This window comes from Zosterops lateralis (assembly GCF_965231275.1).
Source record: "Zosterops lateralis genome assembly, chromosome: 2".
In the NCBI taxonomy this organism is placed as follows: Eukaryota; Metazoa; Chordata; class Aves; order Passeriformes; family Zosteropidae; genus Zosterops; species Zosterops lateralis.
The window spans coordinates 48,951,817-48,973,397 of record NC_139763.1 but is presented as its reverse complement, the minus strand read 5'-3'; the positions used below and the strand labels follow the sequence as shown (position 1 = coordinate 48,973,397).

At 35.3% G+C, this 21,581-nt stretch overlaps 1 protein-coding gene across 3 annotated transcripts in view; it reads right to left on the bottom strand.

The window, feature by feature from the left end:
- Positions 1-15,796: 15,796 nt before the first annotated feature.
- RBM26 (RNA binding motif protein 26) overlaps positions 15,797-21,581 on the bottom strand; it is a 48,445-nt gene continuing 42,660 nt past the window's right edge. For all 3 annotated transcript variants that reach the window (XM_083883253.1, XM_083883255.1, XM_083883254.1), the window contains 2 exons: positions 19,846-19,959; positions 15,797-16,594 (listed from right to left, as the gene is read on the bottom strand). In XM_083883253.1, coding sequence (XP_083739379.1) covers positions 16,505-16,594; positions 19,846-19,959 — 204 coding nt within the window. In that variant the 3' untranslated portion in view covers positions 15,797-16,504. The remainder of the gene's footprint in view (positions 16,595-19,845; positions 19,960-21,581) is intronic.

Here is a 21,581-nt window from a genome sequence, read left to right as displayed (position 1 = left end):
AGCAATTTGCTTATTGGATGAAGTCACATTTTTAGCAAATTGCTGGAAATTTTGTATGGGTTTTTTTGGTTATTAATAGGTACCAACAGAGAACTCTGTAGATAACACTACAGTAGTAAAATTATCCAGAAGAATTTCACAGCAATGAATATTCTGCCATTTCAATACAATATATATCCTATAAATAGCACTCTAATGGATACGAAATTACAAATACTGTTATGTTGTCGAAACCCTATGGCTTGTGCTATAGAGGAGGTCAGGCAAGATGATCATAATGGTCCCATTTGGCCTTACGATCTATGAATTTCCAAGAGTTATAGGTCTAGTTTAAGTGCACCCTCAGCATGAGTTGCCTTATTATTTAGCAGAAAGGGGGAAAAAGTAACCTTGCTCATGCATGTTCTGTAATGCAGTAGGTCAATACATATTTTACCCATAGGGTAAGTAAGTTTACATTTTTATATAAAAAGAACAGGCAATTTATTATATATCTTTCCTTGTATGCACCCAGACCACAGAGATGTGTATGTGTAACCTGCTAATCAAGTCTCTGTGTTACTCTTTTGCATTTAGTCAAGAGAAAAGCTCATGGGAAAGAGGTCATCCTTGTATAATGAAATATATAGGGAATGATGGACCAGTTGTCTCTCTTACATGCTGATGAATTTACTTGCAATCTAAAGCAAAACAAAACACACGTTAATGGAACTTTGTTTATTCTAAGAGACATCCAACCGAAGAGACTAAGTCAAGGAGAAACCTTTATTTACCCAAGCAGATCTGGGAAAATGAGAAAATCCCCATGAATTACATGAAGGTACTTACAGAAGCAGGGGAGACTGTTTTTAATGAAATATCAATAGATATCTAGTAGAAGGATAAATGAAAAGTGCACATTTTATTATAGCTAAGGGAATATGGCACAACATTTTTCACTAATACTTCTTCAAAATTTTAAATACATTTATTTCCCTCACTCTTTGACATTTCTCTCACTTGCCTAGCAAAACATTTTATGGATAAGGATATTAGAATATAGAACTTAAATTCTGCAAGTTAGTTTCTGAAATTATAAATCAGACATTTACATCAAGATCCAAGTTTGGAGACCTGCATATTCCCAATTACTTAGGAGACAGATTAACTTCATGAAGGAAGTTCAGAACCTAACTTCCCTTTTCAGAAACTGCCTTTAAGCCCTACTGTCACAAGTATTTTGATGGTAAAACACCCTCAGAGCTGATATTTTGCTTTTCGGCTGTTTAATTTGCTCTCTTCCCTTCTCTGTTTTTCACACTACTTCAGAATAAATATAATAATACACATAAGTTCAGAGAAAGATAGGGGAGGAAAAAAAAAAGGATGAGGATTATTTTTTTTTAATGTACACAAAAATGTAAGGATTTAACAATAAAATTTGCATGCTTCAAGAAGTTAAGTCAGAAACAAAGCAAGATATTATTTTGTATTGTTCTCTGGTTAAAATCTAAGAAAATAATCTTATACATAATCATAGTTTTTTCTAAGACAGATAATGGCATACAAGCCCAAATACTTAATTCAGTTCTACCTGTTTTAACATATCTATGGGATTTTCAGATTAAATCATTGTATGGTGAGATAACAGTTCAGCAATAAACATTAGTCCTGCTGTTGAGGAATGGGGGAACAAAATTTTTGTTCTTCTCTTTATATGAAGAAAATTGATTTTGAAAACATAACCTATTTCCTTGAGTAGATAAGTCTTCTTCTGCCTCTTTGGTCACAAAGATATCTCAGGATATTTCAGCTAATTGGATGTATTTTGTAAATGGGAGAAACTGGGAGGAAATACTAGCTTCACTCCGGAACATCTTGTTGAAGGTTGCTTAGAGTAACTTAAAAGATGTGACAACGTTCTGGAGATTTGCAAGCGGTCTTTTTGTTCTGGACCAGGAGTTGCTGCTTCACTGATCTTCAGAATCAAACCTGTTGGCAGAATAGTTGCAGTTTTTCAAGTGACAGCTTTTGACAAACATCTTAAGGAAGTAAACATCATGAAGGGAGAAAAGCCATTTGAAACAAAAGACACCTAACTACAGATAACCTGGATGAAAGTCCGTTTAGGCTACAAATTACATAAATGAAAAGAAAATATGAAAGGGGTGGGGGGGCAGGGGGGCATTATAAGGTTACTTTTTGTTTGCTTTTTTTTTTTTTTTTTTGTTGTACAGATTTACTGGAGAAACAGTTGAAAACATTCAACAGTTTTAAGATACATCTTGATCAGTTTACAAGAGATTACATCCTACTACTTACAACTGTTTTCAGTGAATTTCACTTGACATGAAAGTCACTTTAGGGACTTCTACCCCTTCACAGACACAATAAAATGAAATTAAAAAGGATTTTAAGCAAAATAATTTCAATTTTATTTTTTTCAGCAATATTTCAGCCATAGCTGATGAATATTTTTTTTATTTGAAAACAACTATTTTCATATTTTATAACTCCTAGAAAAATACAGATTTTTGTTATACATCTAAATACCAGTTTTTCTTATCAAGTTGTTTTTAGAAGCTTTCAATGGTTTTAACAGATTTATATTCACTAAGCCCATATTATTCTCTACCTTCTTAAATGATGACAGCTATTGGCATTCAGAGTACAACCAATGACAATACCAGAGGGGTGGATGATTTGATTTGTAGATTATTCTATTTTTTTTAATAGACAGTTGTTTGGCTGAACCTCCTCACCCCTCACAAAAAAGCAACATGATATTCAACTGTTTTAATTGGTGACCTCTTAGTATAAATCATAAGAAGTGTTTATGACTAAGTAAAGAGAAAGTATTCTGAATTAGAAATACAACAGCAGTTGCAGGTACATTTGGAAAGCAGAGTCAAACTCCAGAATCCTGAAAAATCACAATAATTTGAAAAATCCTTCATCCAAGATCTTTCAATGCCAGTTCAAAAATGGGTCTTAATTTCAAATGAATATAGCACCTCTGTAATAAACTGGCAAAGCTGTCATAAAGCAAAGTACCCAGAAATAAGAAAGTGTTTTTATTTACTATTTCCATTTCAGGAGAAAATATTAGCTTTCATTTCGAAATAATGTATCTCTCTCCTATATACAATCAAAAGAAAAGACATTTTCCAGGCTTACAGAAGGACAAGATAAAAATGGCAAAATGCAAAGGCATATACCAGTAATAGACTGCAAAATCAATTTAAGAAGTGCAACTGCAGTTGTCTTTCCCAGGTTTTTAATTATGTGTTTGTTTGCCATGGTGGCCTAATTTAGTCAAGTAGATGAGCCAACATTAAAAGCTGGTAGGAGAGGTAAGTAATCCCTAGGGTGGGCTGCTTGTGTAGAGAGTTTAAAAGCTACATGTACAGAAGCAGAAGCCAAGGCAAATTTGAGAAGGGGGTCCACATGATAAACAGTGAAAAGCCAGCAAATCAAATTTTTCACAATTAGTTGAACAACAACTGTGACAGGTTCAGCGCTTAGCATTTTCATTTGTGTGCTCAAATTTGGTTATCCGTCCTCTTTTATGCAAATGTGATGTGACAGGAGAAGCTGGGAGCACTCAAGCAGGCCGATCACTCACAACAGGAGCTAGGTCTGTACAGCTGAGAGGTCTGGATTAAATGGACTGAGTGCTGATGGATAAATGACATAACCTAGGCTGAAAGCCTCATGAAGTGATTTAGAACTTCCACAAGATGACGCCCAAAATATAAATTGTATTTTATTCTCAAATGTAAAAATAGAGGAGAGAAAAACCATCAGCTTCTGCTAGTAAATAACCATACTGTTAATCTAGCTAAATCCAACATGCTTGTTGCCTACTACAATAAGGAACTTGGGAAAACTCTAATAGGTATCTCTAATAATTGCTCATGCACCAACCTTGTAATTCTACAACTCATTGTGATATTTTTGTGCTTGCATGGGAGACTTGGAAAGCTGATTAGGCAATTGAATCAATCAATCTACTTTCACAGATGGGAGCATGGCTGATGAAATACATATACAGACACAGAAAATATTTTCACAATGTACTTGCAAGTAATTTGGCAGCAGAAATTATCATATACTGTAGAAGGTATAATACTTAAGGTGATGTATTGTGCTAAAAGCACACTTACACATGAAGACCTAAAGGATGAATTATCTGTGTAGAGCTCCCCCTCTGCCAGTTTATAGGAAACTGAAATTCTAGAGGAAGGTGTACCAGGAAAGTATCGCAGCTTGCCCCTTTGACTACACCACTGCATTACTGCTACGTTAATTTTCAAGACTGTTGGTAATACTCAGAGATTGTTCAAGAGACCTCCAAACATTACAAACGATAGAAAAGCTTGAATAAAATCACCTACATGAATTTCAGCTTGAAGATTACTATTAATATTCTTTAATAAGGTTTCTTCTAACTCTGTACCTCACAAGACCACTATGTATTTTACACCTCTCATTAAATCCAGTAGTTACTGTGGTCTACAAAATTTTAATTGTTAATTGCCATTTACTTGTCCATTAGCTACAGTACCAGGATTTTTATTTTTTTAGTGCCCATTCCCTCTTTCAGTTAGTGACATTTCTCTCTAGAGAGGATGGAGTCCTTGCAGAACATTGTTGACAATTGTCACTGCATTTGAAAAAGAACAGATTTTCCTTAAGGTCCCCTCATCTACCAGTGGAAACAAATCATATTACCTACTGTTGGACTAGGCTTGGCAACTCACATATCTGAATTAGTGAAATAAACAGGTCCAGCACCCATTATAAGCACTGGAACCCTATTGTGGGTTCCACAACTACTATGTTGTTAGGTCATAGCACCTCAGAGACCCAGATCAACTATCCCAAGACAGATATTTCCAGCAGAGAATGTGGATATGGCTCTCCTATTTTGAGGCCTAATAGTGTGTGTGAGAGTTGTTCCATGCCAGTTGGCCTCAGCATCAAGAACGGTCCCAGCCATGTTTAATTTACCAGTATTTATGTAGACCAGGAGACTGAATACCAACAGTCAGATGGGGAACAAGACACTGAAATAACCTATGTCTCTTGTGAGTTCTACTAAAAACAAAAGCTATGAAGACATGCTGAAATGTGATAGTGTTGGATATGCAGCAACTAAACCACAGCATTACTGTGTGACATGGAGTTATTTGGAAGTCACCACAGTCTAGCACCTTTTAAGATCTTTAGGCAAGTTGCTATAGGCATAAGTTGGTGTTGCAAGTACATTCATGGGCTTTTCTCACCATTTGTTTGGTTGTTGGGGTAGAAGAAAAATTCAGAAGGTTGTCCTAGGATACCCACATCAATGCAAAATACCATTTAAAATTAATGCAGAGGGTTCCTAACACACTGTTCCCATAACCACTAAACAATACTAAACAGAATGGTTAGAGAAGACTAATCATTCTTTGTTCAGATATTTGGAGGAAAACAAAATGCTGAGTTCTTCAAAAGCCAATGTGTGTTTTTGCAAGTAACAGTATATTTGGTATTTGGAGATATTTTAGAGATTTCCATGTGGCTCCATGGAGATAAAAGTAGATAATTACTTTTCATTGTGATTTTTGGACTCCAATGAAGACTGAAGATTACAGCTGGCCTTTCTGTCACACAAATATTTTGATTTTGAATGATTAAGATTATCTGATTTTAGAAAGCAGACATCGAAACATACACAACCTCTCTCAAATACGACAGTACTAGGGGATGGCTCCTAACACTTTTAAGGTTCAGAACAGCTACAAATCAGTTCAGAGAAAGACAGTCATGACAAGACCATTGATTCTTTGTGTAGCTGGAGAGATATCTGAAAGGAGTTAGGCACTGAAATTCTTTGCACTGCAAAAGTGTGCACTTTGAAGGTTTGACACAAGCTCCTGTTAACATAACCATAAGAGTTTAGACTAGTACCTTTCATCTTACTCTGCCACCATGATAATGAAAGAGAATTCCCTTGTTCCATGACAGTAATTCAACATCATGCAATTTCTCATTTGATATTATGATCTGCCCATTAAGTTGCTCATGTAACTGCTTCCTAATTTGTTCACTCAAGCAACAGGTTAAACAGCTTAAAAAACAGGAAAGCTCCATTACCTGACTTGTTGATGTTAACCTACCTAACTTGGATGAACAGGTTTGAACAAACACCCATTGCCTGGAAAAGCAGTCTTTCAAAGAGTAACTGACTGTTGACACAACATACTCCACAGGGACTCATAACAAGGAACACTAAATTCTGCAGTCACTAAGCCATGCAGAAGTAATCACTAAAGTGAGGCTTCTCTTTACTTCTAGGTATCTTGGATGATATTCTAAAGTTCCAGATGGAAGCCTTTATGAAAGTACTAGACAGAATCAGTATTTCCTGGCCTTATTCTCTGAATTTAGTAGTTATTTCCCAAATTTTTTACAGCATAGCTTGTCTGCAACAAACTAGGCTACCCACAGGTGTGGCAGACAGAGACTAGATTGCAGGAAAGGAAACCTGCACATAAACAATTGTTTGGCCAAGAACTTGAAACCTCAGCTTCCATCTGCCTGAGTACCTCCTTCTAGAATTTTAATACTGGTAGTTTATTTCACCAATACCATTTAAACAAAGCCAGCCTTTCTAACATTTAACCTAATTTCAAGTCCTACAGTGCATGGTACGTCCCTACACTTACTCTGTTTTCTTCCCACCTGCTGTGTTCCCCAACTAAGGTCCCTAAATGGTATGAGAATTGCCTTTGTTCCTTGCCAATGGTTTAGCTTTTCTACACACATCCATTAGAGAAAATGATCTCTTCCTGCTCCAACCTAGCCTCAGGGCTGCTTCACCCAGCTGGCAAAGCTGAGTTCTCCTAGGAAGTGCAAATGCAAGCACAGTGGCTCTGCTGCACAATGGTGAGTAGAAGAGGAAACCCTGCTGCTGCTGCATTAGCACTGCACTAACATACGAGTCACACAGCCTTTGACACAAAGTTTTCATGCTCACAGTAAGCTAAACGAAGGTCCTAAAAGTCAGACAAGTATCTTTCAAGGTTTCTCACACCTCTTTTGGAAGTGATCTTTGGCTGACTTGAGACTGTCTTCCCATCAGAACCACTGAGCGATATGCTAATAGTAGCCAGAGCTCCTATAGCAAAGTCCCTATTTGCAAGGCTATTAAGAATGCAAATGGGCCCAGAGAGTCAACTCAAATGCAGGGCCATGTAGCATTCAATTTAGTGGGTCACAGCTGAAGCATAGGTTGTTCTGTGCTTGTCCTGAGTCCTGTGCAAAGTTCAAGGCTTCTGTTCTCAACTGCTCCTCTGTGGAAGCATTTCAGCTTCCACATTGTGCTCACTAAAGGTTTTATTAAATGTTTTATCCTGGCTCTGGTAAATCAGGGGAAGAGGAGACAAACCAAGAGCTAAAGCCAAACATATGTGTGCCAAGGAGAGCACAGTGGTGTGGGCTTTTTCAGTGAATGTAGCATGGTTTGAAACAGAATCATGGGATGAAGAGGTCTACTGATCTCACCTCCTCACTCCTGTCCCAGTACCCCTCACCAAAACATCTTTTCAGTCATCTGGTAGATTAGGAAGGTAATACATTTGTACTATCCCATTTTTAAAGCATAGCTCAGTTCCCCAGTTACTACATTGTCACTCAAATACCTGCTGTGTCAAGCACAGAGGACAGTAGTGACCAGCCAGGGTCCTCTCTGATGCTGGCATGGAACAAGACTATTTATGAGAACATTTTTCACAACTTAGTCCTGGCCATCAGAGAGTTAATACTGTTTTATCTAGAAAATTAATTCTATAAAACACTATAAAGTTCAACAGTGGGCAGAAATTATTTCACAGAAAGATTCAGAAAGTATTTGTTAATTCAGGGTGACTCTAGAGAGTAATTCATAAGCTTCTAAATTAATATTTTTAAGGAGATCATAAAATGTGAACTTTAGTAACTGCTACAGCCAATCAAGATGCCATCAATCTTGCCTTAGACTACTAACACACTAGTAATTACCTACTCAAATTACTTTAAAAGTTTATCAAAAGCTTATCTACAGATAGTATTGTAGCATGATATACTGCCATCTTAAAAATGGTAGTGTACCAAATTCTCCTGGTTTATCTTTTAGTTATTTCGGATTCAAATTTCTGTAACTTATTCTCTTATTCTGTGTTTTCCTGGTAAGCTGTCTTCAAAAAAATCAATACATACTACATCTGCAGAGAAGAGCCAGTAAAGAGCAATATATCTCTGTATTTTTAGTAGAGAAAGGATCACAGAAAACAAGGATGGAAAATAAATAGTACTTACTTTAAATTCACTTGAAAGGATATTTGGAGACAGTTCAACACAGAAACTGAAGAAATAAATATATTTTTAATTATTTTAATATTCAAGTTATTAGAACATAAATTTAGTGAAGACATGCAAATAATATTGTGGGAGTTCACCAATACAAAACTGCACATACAAAGAGAACTAATCCACTGAAACTTAACAAGGTCTAATATGACTTACATTCCTTAATTTTTCATTATATATTGACAGCAAAAAGTGCTCTATATCATTCTGTTGTACTGCTAATATCCTTATATTACCTCTAATAGAAAACTTATTTTGTAATTCAGGTCAGGCAGTAAGTCTGCTGACCAGCACTATGCTTATTCCACCATAAAGGCTACAGCTATTGCTTTTTGTTCTTTAACCTCACATTTTTCAGTAACAGAATACTCTCACAGATAAATTTGGCTAGATCACATTAATGCATCAAAATAAGCGATACACAGGATGTTGCTTCTAAGAACAATTAATTCCAAATCCTAAATAAGAAAAGGTAGTTTTGCAAAGTAACTGATGAAATTTTACCACTGGAAAAAAAACCAAAAAAACCCCAAACAAAACCACAAACACCCTCTTCCCTCCCCCCAAAAAACCCACAAACCCAAAACCAACCAACAACAAAAAATGAACACAAAAACAAGAACGCCAACAGAACCAGGAGAAAAAAAAAACAAAGAAAAAATCCAACAGAAGTAGCTTGTAGGACCACCAGCGTTCAAGTTTTTGAATATGGGAAACAAATATTCACCAATTACTGACTTAGTACTTTAAAAGTAGATAGATTACCCCACAGATACTGAATATGTACTCTTCAACGTAGCAGCAAAATCAGATCTTTAATCTCTCTATAGAAAGATTACTCCATTTAAAATGTGTTCAAGTACATAAGCAGTTATGATTCCATATCCAGGTCCATTTCATTACTAGAATGATGCATGGAAGCAAAGTTTTCAAGTATAAGCAGGTAACCTTTGCCTTCAGTGTAAGAACTTGTTTGAAAGGTGGTGATGATTTCAATTACTTGGGTATAGAAAGTCCACCTTTCTAAACATCTATACAAGATTCTATGCTGCAGGAAAGTTTTCTAAACCTGCTCACTTGCTTCTTACTGGATATTTCTATTTTTGTGTTCTTGATAAAAATTCTAATTCTACTTAACTTTACACAACTTATTTTTTGCCTAATATGTGAATGATGGTAACAACCAATAGGCAGATTTTGAAAACAACACCAATGAAAAAGCTGAAGATTGTAGAACTGTGCAAGCAAATAATTAGTAGCCAAACACTCATCTCTGTTTTCTAATGTAAAGTATTACCACAGAGAAAGTAGATGGGAAAATATTATAAAAAACTGTATTAAAATACTCTTTGATTTCCTACTTAACAAGAAAATTAAGTAGGAAATATCACATGGAAGATGTATAATTTTAAACATTAACTAACACCTCTCTGAGGGCACCAGTGAATAAATATTAATAATGAGATCTGAATACAAAGAAATAATCATGATAAATAAAAACAAGTAATTTTTACAACCAGGATTCCTCTTCTCACAATCACTTCTGGTAAGTAAGGTTCCCATCTTTAGGTGAATTCAAAGATACTGACTCCTAGAAGTCTTGGAGCATTTTGTGCGGTTTATCCACAGGTGCTGATACAGCGGCCTCCTTCAAGACAAAAAGGAAAACATGTAATAATCTCCACAGAGCTGATCTTATGAGTTAGGAGGAGTGTAACGAAATCTGTGGTGCCTCAGCCCTTTTTGACATTGCACTAGTGACTGAAAGGGAATAGAAAACAACACAGAGTGAGTCACATACATGTCCTGCATGGTGTGGCCTATATATGATTCATGTGCAAGGGCATTGCACTGCAACTTCCAAGTGCTCCATTGCACACCCAGTGTTACAATGCATGGGCTACCAGCAGCTTCCTGGGGCACCCAGGCAAGACAGTAAGAGTCAGTGAACGGGTGTAAAAGGATGAGCAAGTATTCCATGTCACAGCTGAAAAGTTTTGTGTAATTACAGCATACCAGCTGTAGGTGGACCTACAGTAATAATTATTTGATGTATTTAAGATGAGTCTACCAAAACACAAATATAACCAGCTACAGTGGTGAAATTTATTCAAACTATGTTAGGCTGGTGATTTCTTTTGTAGTTTGTATGAAAACCCAGTGTTGTGTGCCATTTCTGTCCACCTCCACTTTCCAGCAATAAATTTTAGCTTTCCCTATTCCAGAGCACAAACATGTTTTAAAGATTAATTCTTATGAAAAGCTTTGACAAACAGGATGAAACTACCCAAATTTTTCTAATTCAACTCCCAGAGCAGAAAAGGCAACAGATACATGCCTTTTGCAACACAGAAACATTCTTCTGTTTTATTCAGATTTAAACACCTGGAGTCATGTTTCATCATTGGTATCTAAATCCAGAGAGATATTTTGTTTCAGTTCACACAAACAGAATTTCTGCTGACATAGTAGAGACGTATACAGGGTTTTGCAAGAAATGCAAATATTAGCATGAGAACTGAAACAGGAAAAATATCACTGAAGTGTTAAAATGGGAACACTTCCCAGCTTCTGTGTTTGACTTGTGTAGCCATAGTGCCCTCTAGCAGCCAAAAGGGAAAACACAAGGCTTTATCTCGAGGGAAAAAAAAAAAAAAAACAAAAACAAAACAAAACAAAACAAAAAACAAAAAACAAAAAAAAAAAAAAAAAAAAAAAAAAAAAAAAAAAAACACCAAAAAAACCAAAAAACACCCCCTCCCAACCCCTCCACCCTCCCCCGCCAAAAAAAAAATACAACAAAAAACCCAACCAACCACACAATAAATCAGAAGTAGGTTTTTTGTGGGTTGTTTGTTTGTTTGTTTGTTTGGTTTTTTTTTTTTTTTAAGCAGAGAAAGGACAGTTTGCAAATGACAGGAAGAATTTTCTTCATGTTAAAACAAGGTACTTTAATGGAAAGGACTCTTGGCTCTTATGCAGCAGAGCTCTGCAGAACTGGGAAGCTCTATAAAAATATGGGGTTTTACTCTAAAGGAATTTCTGTGCTTCAGTAGATCTCAGCTACACTACACACACATAAATTAGCAACATGCTAAAGGATATAGATTTTTACATGCATAGATCAACACACATTTTTGTTAAGTCTTTTTTTTCCTCTTTGGCTCAAATATCTTTATTGCACAAAATTTTGTGCAAGACAAAGAATAAATTATGACCTTTAAAACCTAAGAAACTTTTGTCATTTCCCTATAGAGCAAATTATTATTTAGAAAAGAGTCATGCCTTAGAGCCAGGACATATCCTATCTGGCCACAGATCATCACAAAAACATTTTTGAGAAGCTAGTGTTTCTTTTCCTTTTGCATTTAGAAGAACACTAGGTTTAAGAAACAGAAGTCATTCTTCAGCAACTGGGAAAAGTACACCTACACTGTTGAGGTTTTGGAGCCTGTAAATATTTCTGATTTCAAATAATCTTCACAGTTTGTCAGGAGGAACTCTTAACACAGTTACTTTTCTCCCCTTTCTTTGCAAATGAAGAGTATACACTACATGATATTAAAGGATCTGATTTTTTAAAGAGAAATTTTTACCCATCAAATTACTACCAAAATATTTATGTGCATCTGCAACACAGAAAAATAAAATAGTGTAAAAGAGTAAAAAGACTATTCTACCCTCTCTGTATCCAGAGGTCAAAATGAAACAAACAGGTCTACTGCAAATGTTTTTCAGCAAAATGAATTTTGGAGAGTGTATGTCTCAAACATTTTTTTCCATTTGCTGATAGGGAAATACTAAAATCCAGTTCACCAACTAGACCAGACAGATTTGCTAAACATGGTATTCCAGTACTTGGCACAGACAGGTGAGAAACTGAATTAGTCTATTCTGCTAACAATCAGGAATGATCTTGGAATTCAAGAATTAAAATTATAATATCAAAATTACTACAGTATACCACAGAGTCAGATGAGATGATTTTCAAAGACATCAACTGGTCTCAGGATTAAAAGCTTACTGCAAGAAGAAGAAAAAAATGTTAATCTTCACACAAACCAAGAACAAAGTACAATCGCTCAGATAAATTTTAGCATTAATACATACAGAAGGATTTTTTAAATAATTATGTTAGGAAAAATAGATGGTATGGGTGGTATAGGTGGTTATGTTCTTTAAATCCTTCTCATTAGAGTGCCCATTAGATTTCAAGACAATTCAAATAAAGATTGAAATCACCAAAGTCTGTTTTTGTTAGGAGTATTTTTGACATCCTCAGAGCTAAAACATGTATCAGGATAAAACATGCAGAGGCATACTTAAAAAAAAATAATCCTATAAAACTACAGCATTTAGGCACATGTATAACACCCACAACTAGTGCATTTATAAAGGTCTATGCTGACCTCTTTACACTGAGTCCACAAAAACTAAAGATTCATTTTCCCCAAGGATATGTTTCCATCTATACTGGCTCATATGACAAAGATGAATTTTTGTTTTATCTTGATCAAGAAATTTTACTTCGTCTGACTTAACAGGTTCATTTGAAAGTAACCAAGAGCTATAACATCAATACAGTAAGATACGGCTCCACTCAGAACAGTATGATGAACAGTAAAATCTTTTCAAATTCCAACTGTTTTCCCAGAAACCCCTCAAATTTCTGTTATTTGTTCATTTGCTCTCTTTTTAATTTTTTCATAATAACTTACTGTCCTAGTTGCAGTAACAGGTAAGTAATATAGGATTAAATCTGACTATTTCTTCATTATTTGCAACATAAAAAATCAAAATTGAATTAAAGTAAATGAGGTGTTTCACTGAAGGTCTCTACTCCTTTATATTACTTTGTGCATTTGTACAACTGTAGGGTATGACTGGTCTTAAGAGAAACAAAAATACAAATAGTACTGGCCATAAGCTTTGCTTCAAAGAGATATTCTTGTTAACTTACTGTTCTGTAGAGATTGTGATATAGTCTGAATTACTGATTCTCTTCAAACGTTTTGTAGTTCAACCAAATCTAGTTTTAAACAATATTGCCATTGAACTGCATGTCAGCTCACATCTTATTCAAGCCTTTTAGCATCCAAGTGGAAAATAAAATACCGTCTTAAATGTTACCTTTTATTCGATGGAAATTTTGAAAAGCTGTCTTGAGGAAAACCAAGCCAGCAGGATGTTTGGTTTGTTGACTGAAACAAGGATGCTGCTCCAGGTGACAAAATATTTCACTGCAAGCTATGTTAATGAGGATCTATCTGAGTGAACTGAAGTAACAAGTTGGCTAAGGTGGTAGCAAAAAGATGGAGGGGAGAGCAGAACTAGACAATGAAGACAGAGCAAGCCAACAAGAAATCAAATTAGGAAAATAATTTGATAATGACAGAAATCTGTATAGAATCCATTCAGACTGCAACTGGGACACTGTTTTCTTCTGTTGAATGACATACAAACACAGATTGCTTTTGACTGGAGTTGGTTTTAAAGTGAGAATAAACCAAACCATTCTGATCCAGGTGTTTTACAACCATTCAGAATGTCACAAGGTAACAGCAGGGAACAAAATACACACCAGTAGGCAGTTTGCAGAAGGAAGGTGATAAAAAGAATTTTAAAAGGTTTCCTCCCCTTACCAGTAGAGCAGAGTGCAAAGTTTCAATTAAATGAATCTTGGATGGATGCATTACCAGGCTGAATTCAAAACAAGCAGGCAGACTTGGAACCCAAGTTTTCAAATTATACAATACAGTAATTTCAGATGATTTGTAAGAAGCACCCATGAAAAAAACACATCCTACAGTTGCCATTAGATTGTGTTGAGTGACTGCAGTGAAAAGGCAGGTTTGAGCAGCAAAGCATGCCACACAAACACTTTATGGAGCATGGACAGTGTTCTCCTGTGCTATATCTGTTCTGTAAGACAACACACAAAAAATCTCCACCTCATGGAGTGTCAATTTGGCACTCTTCAAATGTACCTAATTAATTACAAAAGTAGGAAAGAGTCTACTTAATTCAGTTAATTAGAACCGCTCATTCAGAGCACTGGATAAAAATGTTCTTAAAATATTTTATTTTGCCTGAAATTCAGTGTAAAAGGAAATCAATTTCCCAAATACAATTCCTTATGGCAAAATTTAGAACTTAGCGTAACAAGCATGGCAGTCAATTGTGACATTTCAATGTGAAACTAGGACTGTACAAAAATTTAAGTGCATGTTTTTGCATACACATCAGGACACAGGGGAAAACCAAACCAAACCAAACCAAAAGTCCAACAAAAAAATCCCCAAACCAGGATCCAGTTCTTAAAATCCCTTCAAATAATGGAAATGCACAAACAAAAATTCTACAGCTTAAGCTCTTCTCTCTAGAATGCTACTACTTCTACTTTCATCCAGTCCTACTCTGGACTTAAAAAAAAAGGACAGGGACATGACTTACACCAGTTTTCTCGCTCTTTCCAGCAAAAGACAAAAACATGGACTGAAGAAAACACTCTATTAACTCAACTACTATCACAAAATCACAGAATATTCCAAGTTGGAAGGACCCACAGGGATCATCAAGTCCAACACCGATGTGAATGGCACTACAGGCTCATGCCCATCTATTTGATAAATAAGAGTGGTTTTATGATGCATTCATTAACGAATTAATGGGAGAAAAAAAATATTAAATCAAAACAATACCCCACCCACTCCCTTCACAACAAAAACAAAATCCAAGACTTTAATACTTAACAAATGGGTTTCCTTTTGAAACCAGTCCAGCAAAATGCCACTAAATGGATATAAAACCAAGTCTTTCTGAGGAGTCCTTTACTGCACAGGAGTAGGCAGTTCCCCTTTCCAAGAAGCAACTTCAGACCTTGCATACCAGAAAGACCTGCTAGAAAGAGCCAATGGAGATTTTCTGTGGAGTATACTAATATTTCATATATTTTTGAATGGTGAATATGTGCTATAGTGTGAACTTAGGATTTTCCAAGTGTTACTTTTGAAATGAAAAAATGTAATCATAAAAACACAGGAATTTAAAAAAATGCATTAGTTGTGTACTCAAATTTTTAGAATATTACCTACTAAGTATTCAGATTCTCCTCATGTATTTTTCTAAATTATATTTCAGTGCTGCATGTTATTTTTGCAGCATCAAACCTTCTTCTGGAGTTGCCCAGTGCAGAAAAATAAAAAAATTCCTTATTGTTGGACTACTATTCTAGTCAAGATTTGACTCACATCACTTTAAATTCAGAACATCCAAAGGTTTTTATGCAGAGTACACCATGGCTTAATGTAGGTAAAACACGATTGAGATTGTTTTTATATATTCAGTATTATTTTAGTGTAAGTGATAGTGATTCAAGCTCCTTTTGTGAACATGGGGGTGGGGGTTGCCATTTGGAATGGTCTTTTGTCTTTTTTTTTTCTTTTTTTTTTTCTTTTTTTTTTTCATCATGAAGGACCATTGCCTTAGCTTTTTTTGGTTATTGCTTTTTTTTTCTTTTTCTTTTTTTTTTAAGACCATTCCATTTCTTTATTTTTTTAACATCTTAAAGTCATAAGGACTTATATGCAAAGCAGTCATACACTTTATCATTAAAACCCATAGGTAAAATACGTACACAAATCCAACAAAAGGCTAGTACATAGTAAAGCCTAAGCATACTACTATGCAATATTATGAATACATAACTTTAGAGACTTCAGTTTAGTACTGTTATCTATTCATTTCTGAAAACATTCACAAAGATTTTAAATGCAAATTTTCATTCCGTATCTGGAATAGAACAAAAATTATCTATGTTATAACAACTTTTGGTCATTTGTGTTTGACCAATTCAGTAAATTACAAAGAACCCAAAGAATTCTGTAACTTTCTGTAGAACTATGTAATAAAAACATTGCATATGTTCCTAGTATGATGTCTTTAGCAATCATTTACTGAAATGTAACTCAAACATCAATCTCTCAAAATGTGTAACTGACCAGCTGCTTTTTAATCTATATCTGAATCCAACTTCATCACAAAACCCCTTTTAATACAAAGATGCAGAAGTACATTAGGTAATACTAATGCAACACAGGTGCAGTTCTAGCATTGTCGTTGATCAGTCGAATCATCTTCTCCATGAACGAGATTCATTCTCCTCTTCCTCTTCATCATCATCTTGAAGCAGTGAGTCATCCACCAAAGATTCTTCCTGAAACTTCAAGAGAAAAATGTGATAACTGTTATATCAGAAAATGTTAAAAATCAAAAGGCAAAATACAAATCTCTGGCACTTGCACTTCAATAAAGAAAAATATTTGGTTGTGAATAGGTAAACATTAATGCTTTCAAGAAAGTACACTGGATGTGTATGTTTTATATACATATATTACTACATGGCAAATGAAACTTTTTTCAATAGACTTTAAGATGATCATGACACATGCACCTCATCCTTAAACAGCTCTTCTGATTCTTCAGCATACCATTCATGTCCAAACTCCTATGTTTCCATGAAACTTAATATGCTATACTGAAAAGCAACGTTTTTTTGCATGTTCACAGTATCTATGTCTGTTTCCATCAAGCACTTAATCCACTTGTTCCACAGTATCAAAAAGGTTGAATCTGGGATTTTTTGGTTCTGATGGCTTAATCAAAATTACAATCAATACAGAAATTTAAACAATTAAGGCAGGGAGACAGGTATTTAGAGAAATTCAGACAAACTGTATTAGTATATTTTCAATTCCATTCCATAACAACACAGTAACTTGACAGACTTCAAAGCCTTTGAATGTAAGTTGCCTGAATTTCTATCTACATATACAGGGATGTATACTAACTATCCTATCTTGGAAATTTTTTGATGATAACACCTAAGATAGCAAACTCTGCCATAGCTAAAGAAAGGACTAAAACACAAGGATGTCATTCCCTAGAAAACTGCTCAGCTGTTAGGTAACAGCTGTGTTCTTTCTTGCTTATTCTTTGTGTCTAAGAAATTACAGGTTTTGGCTACAGTATTTCCAAATTCAGCAGGAGATGTGAAAGTTGATTTGCAAAATTATGAAGTCTTCTAAGAGAGAAGATGCTCTCGGCTAAAGAAAGCCTAGAACTAAGCCTTCTCTTTTTCCAGTAGGCTCTTTTACAAGAGGGAGAAACTACTATCTTCGCTGCTCTTGCATACGGAAAACACAGTTTCAAAAGGAGCTCTGATGACACCTGACCTTTCTGTCAATGTATGCCTGTGTAGTCTGACCCTGACAAACACAGAAGCTTTCTGAGGAGTTAGATTCTTTGCTGATATTCCCTGATGTTCAGTGAGCTAAAACGCAACACTGCAATAGTCAAAGAGGAGGAGTCCTGGGCAGCGCACAGTGCAGAACTCTACAGAGCACAAGACTGAGTGGTAGTAGAGATGATCAAAAAGCCAGGCTTCCATAGAGGGGAACAACCATAGGGAGAGGAAATAACTGAGGGAAAGTATGACAGTGTCCCTCTTATATTAAGTATCTTAAAGAAAGCAAAGAGAGAATATTTAGGTGGCAGATTCAATAGAAAATACTTATTCAGGCAACACATAGTTGAACAGTAGCATTCCCTGTTACAGATGTTATTCAGATACCAAAAAAACCAGATAAATTAATACAATAAACACATGTCAAGTCCTTTCAACTACAAAAAAACCGCATCTCTGACTCTAGAGGTCCCTGAACTGCAAACCCTCAATGATTAAAAGCTTATCTCTACTTACACTCTTTCTAGAGATCAGTTGTTGACTCAGCAGTCAACTCTTTTGTTAGGCACCCAGGTGTAGAACATAAGGCATCTGGGAAGACCAGATGCTTTTGTAATTAGGTGGCTACTCACCAGGGTTTTTCTAAAGCACTCAAGTCCAAAAGACTTTCCTCCTATTTTCATAAATGGACTAGGAACCCCGTTTCATTATTAAGAATCTCACTAGGCTGTCTTATGTCTTACTCTTTTTCTTTTCTTCTTTCGAGACGAAGTTTCCCACTTCATTCAAGTCTTAAGCCTGCTACCTTCTCTAGCCTAGTAGTCAGCTGAACTAACATGGCAGTACAGATACAGAAAAATGAAGAAAGCCTTTTTCATGTGTTTACATTACTGCTATAAAACAAATTAAGTAAGTAGCAAGTAGACAAAACCAATGAACAGCTAAGGATTTTGATCCAAGTTCAACTCCAAGGTATTTTCCACAGGAATAATTAGCTAAGGCAGTTAAAAGACAGATCTCTGTAGTTCACCTACCAAGGAATTTGTACTTTCTTTCCTTTACTCTGCTGAACTGTTTGCATATCCCTGCATGCCCTTCCTTCATTACACAAAAAGTCTCAGTGAAGTGGTTACTCAAGGAGACCTCACAATAATGCAGACTACTTGCACCAACACACTGCTGTTCATCTTCCCAGGCAAGACTTCCCTGAAGGAGATGTGATAAAACCTAAGATGCTCTGAAGATTCCATAATACAGTTTCTTGTTCACTCACAGCAAACTGGAAAGCACAAATGTCTAATATGAGAGGCACCTATCTTCAACTGGCACACAAGAAACAAACAAATTTTTGGAGACAGGAAGCAAACAGACAGAGTGGCTTTCTTCAAGAAGAAAACAGCAAGTGAACAACTACCAAGTGTAAGAAAACTAACCAAATTTGGTTGTATCAAAGAAACTTGTGAAGCTGCTTCTGTGGTAGATCCACCAGAATGCCACAGAAAAAAGATGCAGACAAAATATTGTCATTGAGTAAGTCAATGTGCACTTCAACTTTTCTAGGCAAATTACATGAACACAGTTAACTGACAGTAAATACATTAGGAAAATGATTGCTTGACTTTATCCCCAGGTGACATTTATTTTTCTGAAATACTTTGAGTGTAATGAGTTAGATTGCATCAATACATATTGCCCCACTATTCCTAATTAACCATTTAGGATTATGTGGACAAGACTTTAGTATCTCTCATGTACCACGATGAAGACTAACACTCAGCAAGGGCAGTTTAGATGTCTGAATGAAGTCAGAAAATGCTCTGAATTATTCCTTCACCTGTATTCTCTGAGCCATATCTATAAAGGAAAACTAGAGTCTGAAATATGATCCTCTAAGAAATTAGTGCCAAAAGTAGATGGCACGAACCCATGTTTCAGAAAAAATCTTCAGTTTCTCTCATGCAAGTTCAAACCTGTGCCTTCCATTTTCTAGATATATCCTCTAAAGCTTTTTGTTATGTAAGAAATGAAATATTTCTGCAAGGAAAAGCAAAGTATCTGATTTCAACACCCTAAACCCTGAGAAATATACAGAAATCTACTTTATGATACCAAAATAAGAGATTAAAAAATACAAGTATGAATCCACAGATAATTTTTTCTTTGAAAAAGCTGTATTATTGCATCTTAAAAAAGAAAAATTAAGGAAAAAAAAGAAAAAGCAAGCTTACTTCTTCTTCATCAGGTTCAGCTTCTTCTGTTTCAATAGCTGACATACTAGCAACAGGCTTGTTCCATGCCAACTTTAGCTCTTGTCCTTTGAAACGAGATCCATGAATTGCGGCCTAAAACAAGTTTAACTATCTTAGTTACACATGACTTTACAAAAGAAAGTCTAAGTTGTAATACGTTCATGCTGAAGTACTGTTACTAGGTTAAATGAAACAACTTCATTCACTGCACATGGAATTCACACATCCTTTGAGGAAAATGATGAAAATACATTCAAAAGAAAAGAAGCTTGGAAAACCACAAATCATTTGGTAATGTGGGTAATGTACTGAACCAACACCTTCCTGGTTTCTAGTACTATTTTGCTGGGCTCCTCACCTCACAGACACAAAACTATTAATGTATAACTTACTGGAAGGAGTAAGACACACCACAAGTTATTTAACATATTTTGTAAAAACCCAACAACCACACAACTGAAAAAAAAAGCCCCTTTGTGATTACAATTTAATCTACTGGAAAACGTTCCACTTCCTGTAAAGCTGTTGTAATTGAAATGTAAAAATTTTTAACTTATGGGATATTCATGTCTTTCTAGTAGCAGCTGCATTAAGTGGCTGCTTTGGAAATAGTATGTTCAAATTAAAGTAACATGAATGAGCATAAATCAGTGTTAGCAACATTCCGAAATAACCGTCATGGTCACAAAAGATTTATAGTACAATCTGAAAGTACAGCATAATGTGAAATGTAGAAACAATTACATGTTCAATGACATCTGAACATGAATTGTGTGATATTAAAGTCCCCAGGTATAAATTTTAAATCTGTACATATAAATTTATGATAAATTTAAAAGATTCCATGCTTATTAAAATGCAGCTCAGGAGCTTTTTGTCCATGGTCTCATCACAATGTCACACAACTAGAATTTTTAAAAGTACTTACATGTGACATTTAGGTCCAGAAATAACTTGTAATCTTTGGGAGAAATTACTACTTCATAAAAATGCAGCATTCTACAATAGGGAATCCTCCTCTTCCTTCTAGGCTACACCATACATGATCATAAAGCCTAGGCCTATTTTCATTTAAGGAAGTAAAATATTAGCTGCATTTACTTTACAATTTGCCTCAGCAGAGGTTTTTAATGATTACCTTCTACAACTTCCCAAATTGCCAGCCTTAATGCTTTAGTTGTAAACACAGACATTTCAATGGAAATATATTTAATATGTAAGAATATCCTAAAGAAAATACAAATTTTCCTAGGTTTGATTGAACCCAGCTTTCAAAAAAATCTTAATTTAAAAAAGAAGGTGAAATTAGACACAAAAGTCTAATCAAACACAAAGTTGACAATTAAATGTTTTAATGCTCACTAGAGCATGGACATCTCAAACACTGATCATAAATCCTGATCCTTGCAGTGAATCATACTCCATCTGGGAGAAGTAAACATTTTATTTGGATACTCCACAAAACAGATCATTGTTCCAGGTCTTCTTTTCAGGAAAGCAGAACTTTCTCTCCACACCTAAGAGTATTTATTATGTAAGAACAATGTCAAAGAACATGGAACTGCAAAAAGAAGTATCCAATACCAGGAAGCACCAAAACTAAAATTCCAACTTTAATTCAATTCATTTACAAATATACTAATTACAGCAACTTTTATCTTTGAACAAACCTTCTGTCCACTGTTGAACTGTGTCCCATCACTACAGGTGTACAA